Below are 9,956 nucleotides of genomic sequence, written 5' to 3'. Positions count from 1 at the left end.
GATAATACCAAAGCTCTCACACATTATAAAACGTAAAAATGATAAAAAGGTGGCCCAAGTAACACGGTATTCTAGGCTTACATCGTGACGAGGAAGAATAAACAGTCTGTAATACTATATATCTGCCATTGATGAGTGCTCAAGAATTGAATATTAGGTCTCGGAAGGTAATTAAGGATGTGATCACATGGCTGATCAGGGCATGCTTCGATTACTTTTTATTTTGTTTTTTTTTTTTTAGCAGAAGAATCACACACCAAAATAGAAGAAGAGAAGAATGGGGAGATCGATCCCCCCAGCCACATGCTGCTTCCTGGGGACCATGAGCCCCCTTGATTAGAGTTACCCTCAACAGAGAGCATGAGAAGATCCCAAAAAGCAATACAAAAAGGGAGGCTGCTGCTCTCAAAATCTCACCTGTCACTAAAAATACTCCACACCCCCATAAAGGAAGGAGATAAAAGTTCATTTGCATGCCGGATCACAGTCTCTTTAGCTTTAAAACAACATTTCATGCCTTGAGTGCTGCAACTGTCCTCCTGCTTTAGATCTTGTATATTTTGTCTATTTTCTAGGAAAACTCATCAGCTCCCCCTGTTTGATGTAGAATGTCTCTCAAAAATGATTTTATATATTTGCTATGGGGATCGAGGACAAATTAAGACTAGTTCAATGTGCGAGCACTGACCGCAAATGAAATCGAAAACTGCCACATAAAAACAATAAAATTATCTCCATCAGCATCGTCTTCTCGGCCCGCAGGAAAGCCATGGATCGGTAGTAGAACTGAGCGCACATCCATGCCCTAGAAACTATAAACTTGAACATGAAGTAACCTAAAAGACCAGCAGCTTCTACGGGGTTTCGCAAATCTTAACTGGTGACCCTTTAAGTAATCATTTTACATAAAATTAAGAGCTAGCTGCTCATGAAATTTTAAAAAAAAAAAAGAGGCTTAATTAATCATTTAACTATGTCCACAATGCATGCATTAATTGGTAAGTGGATTGTTATGATAATTTCCAATAACATGGTCGCGTGCCCGAAATTTCATACCTAATTCCAATGCAAGCAATTAAAGGTCATTTTGAGTCCCTCGAGCAACAAAATGCCAATGCAAAATCTAAAGTGGACATTAGTTTTATATTTTCTAGTTACAAATTCATTTTGATTCTTTAATTGTCTCACAAGTAACTTTAGATTTTAAAATATCATTTTAAAATCCTTACTCGTTTATATTTTCTTTGGTCTACGTACTCTCTGACATAGTTTAAATACCAGATTTCTTAAGTTATTCCACAATTTATCTTTTATGCAATTTAGTTTTGCAAGTTTAATTTTTTCAGCTCTATGGTCTATTTTTTTACCAAATTATTTTAATATTTTTTTTATAGCTTTATTTACATGTTCTATATATCTATAGATTTATTTACTATTTTATTTACATGTTTTTTTTATAACCCGAGATGTCTATATCAGTTTACACGCATCACAATTAATTTTTGGATTTACTAAACATCTTATAAATCTAAAAGATATATAAAGCACTACGAGAATAACAGACATACAGATAAAAGATCAAACCTAAATACAGGAAAACAAAAAAAAACAACTGGGCATTACCTCAAGTGTTTACATGCTTTTTATAAGCTTAATTTAAACATTATACTTTACTTTTTCTTGGCTAGAAGTTAATTAGTTAAAACTTAAATTTTATTTTTCACACATTACTACTTGTATCTTAATTTAGCATTTTATGATTAAATATAACAAGAAGGCTTTAATACAATCATTGTTTATCTAGATTTAATTTATTAATTATTATTATTTTAGACATCATTTTGAGAATGTAGTTCGCTTGTATTTTTTTAAAAAAAATTATAATATTATTATAATATATTTTTAAATAAGAAATATTTTTAAAATATACATACTTTATTGCAAAATAATTATCACCATCTCACCCCTTAAGTTCTAAGTATTCAATCTTCATCTCATGAAAAGAAAACTTTATATTTGTAGCTAAAAAAAAATCTGTCCTGTTTTATATGTCAACATCTTAATTACTAATTCCAGCTTTCAAGACCACTTAAATTGACGCACTTCAGATTATTGATTAATTGTTTTGTGTTTAATTGGGACGAATTTAATTACCAGCACTGATCAATTTTTTGAAATTATAATGTTTATGGCTTATAAATAGACTTTAATTTCTTATGACACACCAGATTAGAGAGAGAGAGAGAGAGAGAGCCAATAATTATAATAAACTACAGAGGAGGTTTATAAAACCATAATATTACAAAACTGTCTAGAGATCTTGAACAATATACATTACATACATATGAGAGAGACCTAAGTTAAACATTCACTGTCCTAGCCAGGCTGATTGAAACTCAAATTCGACGTTGAACACCTGCGTGAAAACCATGGATTAGGGTAAAATGCATGTATTTTGTTGAAATCCCATGGCCACCCACGGTGGGTTGGTGTCTTGACTTGGAGGGAAGGAGCTTGGTGGGCACGTAGGTACATATATAGGCAATGACATTTCTTGCTTAATCCATTGTGTACTAGCTAGCCACTACTGCCACTCCTCCTCACAGGCCCTATGGATATTTTAATGGCAACAATATTATATATTTTGCTGGGAAACTCGCTGAAGTTCTTAATTGCACGCTCTCACGAAAGGATAGGAATAAGTTTATTATGATGAGCCTTGATTTCATTGGAGTATTTGATGATTGATCATCATGGATTGGGCAGGCGCTGAAAGATGATGGGCGCACCATGTTGGGGGTAAAGTAGCATCAGGACCGTTGGCGCATGTTGGTAGCTAGTGGCCAATCTGAAAGAGAATCGTTGCAGTATTATGGCGAGTGTTAATTTGGCTTGCAAGATGGCTAGATTTTGGCCAATGCAGGTTCGGACTCCTAGCCCGAATGGAATGAACGCCACATGGTGCTTTGCTGCTCGGGCCACGCCATTCGAGAAGCGACGAGGATTGAATTCATTTGCATCGTGGCCCCATATGGATTGATCATGATGAAGGGCCAATATCGGTATCAGGAGCTCGGTCCCACGGGGGATTTTGTAGCCCCCCAGCTCTACATCAGCTTTCGACCGTCTGATTGTTGCGATCGTCGGTGGGTACAACCGTAAGGATTCATTTAGAATCATGGTCAGCTGCACACCACAACAAGATTCGCTAAATAATTTGGAATTACGGAATTGCCACCAATACCTTCTTTTTTTTTTTTTTTATGAGTGCAGAAATCTGATCAGTACTGTATCCGTCTATCTAATATAGGATAGAGGGAAAAGAAATTTAAAAAACCTAAAAAAAAAGCAGTAAAGCAAAAGTTTTTTTTGGGCTGTAGAAACAAGCAAGCAATCTCAAAACAGACAAAACATGAATTTCGTCAGTCTTTGAAGGGGGCTTTACCGTCTTAAGCTTGGCAACATCATCTTTTGAGGGTATGTCACGTGATCCACAAACCCTCAAGACCTCCTCACGTGCTTGAACCTGCCAGTGCGGGTGCATTGCGAGTAGGACTGTTGTCCACGTCAGCAAGTTGGATGTGGTCTGTTTGCCCGCAAAGAAAAAGCTCTTGCACTCTTCAACAATGTCATGTACGGTTACATCTTTAGATGAATTTGAGGCTTGAATCATTAGTCCTAACAAATCCTTAGGACCATGACGATGTGTTTCGTTGATAATGCTCGAGCCCTCTCTTCTCCTTTCTATGAGCTTCATCAACGATCTCCTGATTTCTTTGTCCAGTTTCCACGAATTCACGTTTCTTTTTGTTGGAAAGAACCTGAAAAACAAGAAATTATAATTCATCTGATCTTGTAAATGTTAATAAAAAAAGAAATTGAAGATGTTCACAGTGCATTAATTAATTGCCACCTGTAGCCAGGGATCAGAACTCTTTGGAATGCCACGGCAGCAAGGACCATTTGCTGTGCTTGTAATCGAAAAATGGCCTTTCCATCTTCGTAGCTACTACCAAATGCTGTTCTCGTAATGACTTCTTCTGTTAGGGTTTGGAACCATTCAGACACTTCAATTTCCACCTCGTCGGAATTTGACACTGTCGACCATTGCTCCAGCATATCCGTTACGCTCTTTGCCACCACCGGAACTAGCAACTGTATATATTGAAAAATAAATAAATGTATGAGACTACATTCTTCTTCTTCTTCTTCTTCTCCCCTCCCTGAGCCAATTAATACAAAAGCTACTTTTAATCCTAGATTAACTTTGAACTTACTTTGAGATTCTCCATGTGGAATGTGGGTGCTATGATTTTCCTATGGTGAGCCCATTTTTCTCCTTTGAGGCTAAGAAGTCCATCACCTTCGAGCTGTTTAACAAGAGGGTGAGCCTCAATCTTCTCATAAAATTCAGACTTGGAAGTAAAGATTTCTCGAATGAGGTCTGGGTCGGACACGGTGAGTCGAACCGTCGGTCCGAACCACACTAGAAACGTTGCACCTGCAACAACACCAGAATATGCAATTCAAACTGCGTTGCAAGGATGTCAAGCCAGAGAGGTTAATATTTGGACCTAAAATAAACCAGTCAAGTAGTAAAATGGAAGGAGCAATTAAGGCAAGAGAGATGGCATTTGCACCAATGAAGTAGGAACTTCAACACATACTCTAGTAGCAAGTATCAAAGATGTTAAAAGAGGAATGTGAAGGAAACTTGATAATCATTAGTTCAGAGAGCAGATACAAAAGAAATGAAGCAAGAAGACAACCGAGACCGATCTGCTTGCTAGCACCTACAGCTTCATTTCAATGAACAGGAAACAAGCTCCAAATAAAACAAAAGAAGTGGACACTGGATCGCAAATGGTGGGTCCAGGACAAAGAAGGCTACATCTTAATGATTTTCTTTTAACACCCAGCAAAATTAATCTTTTGGAGAAGAATACATATGCACAAGAAAAGAAAAGGTCATAAAAATATAATTTTTATAAAAAATGATAGTCTGGCTTAGAACTCTAGAAAGTAAAAGAAAACAAGAAGTGCAACAGTCCAAAACTCGGAACTTCAACATCAAGCATCCAAGCACAGAAAAAGGCTGAAAAGTTGTTAAAAGAAGTACCTGAACTCAGAAAACAAGAAAAAAAAAATTCTTAAAAAAAGGCCCCAAATTCTGGAGAATGGATCACAAGCCAAGCTGAAAAAACACATCATAACAGAAGCACCCACCACCCGCAGCTTTAGTGATATTTTCAAGAGAAACTCTTATGAACATGTGCTTTGACAGAGATGTTTCAAAAACCACATTTGTTACACAAGTCATTGGTCCCAAAACAACTGTGCCTTATTGATCACCAAGCACAATCACAACAAGTGGTAAAAACTGCACAAAAACTCTTGGTTCATGATCAAGTACATGAAAGAGACAAATTATGTAGTCATCTCAAGTTGTTGAAGTACCGTAGATTTTCTTCCAGTGATGGTAAAAAGAGAGAACTCTAGGAAGAATGTTGTGAGAGAAAGGCATGGGTTGAGAAGAGGCCTTTAACATCATTTCCACGATCTCCTTCACGTTGCCAATGAAGAAACGATAAGGGGGTCCTCTGATTCCTTGCTTGGCAAAATGGTGTTCAATTCTTCGGGGTCTCCACCAAAGTAACACTGCAATCTTTAACAACAAAACTAATGCCAAGAAAGAGATGGCAAGCAGCTTAATAAGCCAGTGGTAATACAACAACAGCTCCACCATGTTAAAACAGAGAGAGAGAGAGAGACAGGGTGGGGGGGAGAGCTTTCTTTCTTCTCCAATTCGTGAGAGTGGAGCAGCCTTTTCTGTTTTTGCTTCTTATCTTCTCCTCTCTATCTCTCTCTCTCTCTCTCTCTCACCGTGTCTGTGCGGTGTTTTTTTTTTTTTTTCCCCCCTTCTTCGCTTATGTAGGCTGGTTTTTTTTACTTGCTAGCTAGTGTGTGCTGGCATTTCAATACTATTTCTTATTTTTTTTATTTTTTTTTACGAGAGGAAGACAGGCTAACAAGCAAGGCCAACGGCGTAGGGGCCGCCATTGGAATTCTAAGGGTCAACGAGCACTAATGGCTTCCCTTTTTTTTTTAAGAAACAATAATTTATTAACATTAATAGTATAATGTTGTGTAGCAAAATCTTCTAATTGTCAATTTTATAATATATATAATCAACATTACACAATCGTACTCTTTTATTCATTCAATTTTAAAAGAGGTCATACGTTAGTATTAAATTGTGAATTATTAATCTCTTCTATTTGTATTTTTTTTAAAAAAAAAGCTCTTGTTTTTAGATTTTTTTTATAGATATAAAATACAATTTTTTTTTTATTAACATGTTATTTTGATCGGCTTGTGGAAATCTGTATTAATTTTATAAAATTTAAAATTAATAATTATATAAATTTTTAATAATTCTAAAATTTATAAAATTTAAATTAATTATCATACAGTTAGCAAAGCAAAAATCTTGATATAACAATAATAATTTGTTAAAGATTTACCCGTGTAAGATGACATTTTATTCGCAAGTATTTTTAGACTAATTTTATGTATTAGAATAAATTCACTTTTCTAGTTTGACTATCATCATAAAATTTATAAGAATTATATTTTTGCTTATGGTGAATGAGGAAGCATATCTATTTTACCCATCAAGTTAATCCCCTCACGTGGAAAAAAAGGACACTTTTAATACAAATTCTCACCGTATTAACAAGATCTCCATGTGCTAGCATTACCTTTTGTTTCTTATGCCCGCCATCTTTACTCCAATCCATTAATATTTTGTGTTAATATTAAAATGCACCAACATTCTCCTCATTTTCGTATTAAAACTAGTTAAGAGAATTTAGTATTTAAACAGAAATTGTACATCAAAAAGAGATGCTTTTCGTTAAACCTTAATTAGGGAGACAACAACCTTTAAAGTAGTGGTTTCTAAATGGTCTTGAAGGCTCCAGAGTGTTATACCTTGATGAAAACTTACGAAAATAATAAAAAAAAAATTAAGAAAAAACTTTATAAGGCAATAAATATCAATAACTTGCAAAGATGCATTATCAACATAATAACGTAGAGTGTGGGGATGAAGAACTCAAATAAAATAATTTCTCCAAGTTCAAAGCTCCATTTAAAATATAAAAATCATCAATAATGTTCTTGCGAGAATAGTTAAATTATTTTATAGCCACTTCTTTTTGGGTTCAATAGCAAATTATAGTGCCAAGCTCACTTTTAACTAAGGTGCATTCCCATGCCTTCTCTTTATCTTCTATAACAGTAACAACACTAACACAATGTCGAAGAATAAATAATACAAGAGTAATATTTACGGGTTTAGCTCACTAAAATCTTATGAATGTAGGAGAATTTTATTTATTGTTCGGCCCTTCTCCCTCTCTTTTTAATTCTATATTTCTTCATCTTTCTATCCCACTCCTTTTGCATACCTTAAATGGATGGCTCATCAAGTATATCTATATGTGAAATAAAAACCTACCCATTAAAGAGCATCCATGTAAATAAAACATTGTTAATTAGAGAGAATGCTTATAGTAAGGAATTAACCATTTTGTATAATCTTTCTCGATAAAGAAGTAGTTACCATAGATAGTTTATTGAAATGAGGAATTATTTGTTGTAGATAATCTTTATCACATACAAAATCATTTCTTAAAAAGAATCTTCATTAAATAAGGATTTAACAAGAAAATTAGGATTTTTTACATAAAATCATCTACTGATCAATTTTATATTATCATACATAACTTTCAATCTGATCATTGGATCGGGCTACAATTTTATGAAGAGTCTCATGGCATATTATTTTATCTAGGATTAAAATTCCAATTCTATCAAATTTTTGAAAAGACATTCTGACAGTACAAACAATTAAGAAAAGAAATTATGCTTAGTGAAGGAATCATGAATAAATGGAAAATAATAGTCCCTTTAAAAGGCAACAACTAGCCACGGGTGGAAGAAATGCTTCCAAACTTCTTCCTTCCTTACATTTTTCTTTGTAAAAGAACATATAGTTGAGTTTTAAGTTGGTTAAATTGGTTATTAAACTCCATCAAAGTGAGTTTAATGAGAGATTAGGAATGAGCAAGTAAGGATTTAAAGAGAGAATGTAATTAGATTGAAGGTTAAAAAATGAGGGTTGATAAAAAATTAACTGTGTAGCTTTTGGGATCCATAATTTCACCTGGTAAGGTGTTTTAAACTTGTTTGAACAAGTTATGATAGGAATTAATTAATTTTCTAAAAAAATAGCTAATTTTAAGTTAGATTTCTTGGTTCATATTTGAGAGAAATGATGAGTGAGTTGAGATTAAGTTATTTGATATATAGTAGGTTATTCTAAAGGTGAATTTATAAAACTTTGAAGAAAAGATTCATGGCCTTTTGATAATGTAAGGTAGGCCAACTGAGAAAGCAATATCATAATACTTCTTGAAATATTTAGGTTTACAAGCTCTCGCATTGTTATCACTTAATTCTACTCATATACTCATTTAATATGTATTCTTAAACCTTAATTTTCACACACACACACTTTAACATATGATTGTGGGTTGCATGAGTTATCTAATAATATACATGTTTTATCAACATAACTTTGCATGAATTATGTATGATTATGATGTATTATTATGGTGGTGTTGATTTGGAATGAATTGATTTGCTTTATCATATTTTTTTATGATTTTGAAGTTGTGTTGAACTATAGTTGAAACTTGACACTTTTTCTTGATTTGGAGTGGGTAAGTGACACTAAACGTAATTTTCATGAATCGGTTGATTATAGGTTTGTGTTAAACCTAGGGTTTAGAAAATAATTGATGTTAATAATAATTTAATGTGTGTAAAGTAGTTGTCTTGTGGTGGAAACATACTAAACTAGGTTGGACGATGTTGGATTTAGAAAAGCATCCCTTGGTTTGTCAAGAGGGATGTTGGGTTAAGCTAGCAATTTAGGAGGGAATTTGGATTTTTTATTATTGCTTACTTGAAGATGATTATTTATCATATAATTAAACATGTTAGATGAGTTTTGAACAAGAAATTGAAAAATAAAAACCCAAGGTTCTTTGGGTAAAGGTTTCGGTCATAATACATAGAAAAAAGTTTAGGATGTTGTTAATTGAATTTATAAACTTAAAGTATGTTTAAATGAGAAAGAACAATGAAAGAGAAAAGAAAACACAAATGGCTTGAAGGTTTCAGTCATTTTAGAAAAACGGTAGGAAAAAGATTGTTTGAGTGGATCGTTGCCTTGAATTATATGGAAACAAATACCTTGAAAATTTAAACGTTAATCTTTGTTTAAAAATACATGATAAAAATAAAAAAAAAAAGTATAAAGTCATCATATTAAGTGAAACCATAGTTTTGAAACCTAGCCTAGCTTAGCGGGTTAACTTGGGACTCGGCCTACTAAAGGCTGGAACCGGACCGGGTTGAAAAAAATAGGGGAAGGCAAAACCTGGTGTGACCCAGCAAGACTCGGTCAAAAATGCGGTTGTAACCTGTTGACTTTTTTATTTTACTAAAACGACATTATTTTGATTAAAAAATAGACCCGGTCGACTCGGTGACTAGGTTAAAACTAGAAACCCATGCTTTGGACCAGGTTGGCTACCAAGCCAGCTCTAAAAACTACGAGTGAAACGCTTGATGGTGAATGTGATATAGTGATCTAACATATGTAAAAATGGTTGGGTCAAATAGGTTAACGTGTTATATAAAAAAGACATATATATTAAGGTGGGGGGGGTTTACACGACGAAAAGATTGTTGTCTTCTCCCAAGTGCAGGAGTGTCGAAGTAATAAATAACCCGGCAAGACCGGGGTCGAACCACAGAGAGGTTATTTGTATAAATTATAAATAACAATAATACAACAACAATAACAATAACAATAACAATAA

General features: G+C 34.0%; 1 protein-coding gene and 1 long non-coding RNA gene across 2 annotated transcripts; both read right to left on the bottom strand.

Moving 5' to 3' along the window:
• Positions 1–2,260: 2,260 nt before the first annotated feature.
• On the bottom strand, positions 2,261–5,886 carry LOC105117392 (uncharacterized). The gene is made up of 2 exons (XR_840733.1): positions 5,755–5,886; positions 2,261–2,355 (listed from the first exon to the last, which is right to left on the bottom strand). It is a non-coding gene; the product is annotated as an uncharacterized LOC105117392 (long non-coding RNA).
• Positions 2,613–5,769, bottom strand: LOC105117391 (cytochrome P450 734A1-like). Its single transcript, XM_011015040.1, has 5 exons — positions 5,458–5,769; positions 4,278–4,501; positions 3,914–4,155; positions 3,446–3,821; positions 2,613–3,186 (listed from the first exon to the last, which is right to left on the bottom strand). Exons 1-5 carry the CDS (start codon positions 5,744–5,746, stop codon positions 2,752–2,754), a joined length of 1,566 nt encoding a protein of 521 aa, XP_011013342.1. The 5' UTR covers positions 5,747–5,769; the 3' UTR covers positions 2,613–2,751.
• Positions 5,887–9,956: the final 4,070 nt, after the last annotated feature.

The sequence above is a fragment of the Populus euphratica genome, unplaced genomic scaffold (genome assembly GCF_000495115.2).
Source record: "Populus euphratica unplaced genomic scaffold, PopEup_1.0 scaffold1312.1, whole genome shotgun sequence".
In the NCBI taxonomy this organism is placed as follows: domain Eukaryota; kingdom Viridiplantae; phylum Streptophyta; class Magnoliopsida; order Malpighiales; family Salicaceae; genus Populus; species Populus euphratica.
The sequence above is the reverse complement of the archived record's forward strand: the minus strand, read 5'-3'. Positions and strand labels throughout refer to the sequence as shown.

Excerpts from the sequence above, each read along its gene's own strand:
- LOC105117391 (XM_011015040.1), bottom strand. The coding sequence starts at position 5,746 with ATGGTGGAGCTGTTGTTGTATTACCACTGGCTTATTAAGCTGCTTGCC. Across the intron at positions 4,156-4,277 it reads TCCACATGGAGAATCTCAAA|TTGCTAGTTCCGGTGGTGGC; the intron begins GTAAGTTCAAAG and ends CAATATATACAG. Across the intron at positions 3,822-3,913 it reads GTTCTGATCCCTGGCTACAG|GTTCTTTCCAACAAAAAGAA; the intron begins GTGGCAATTAAT and ends CTTGTTTTTCAG.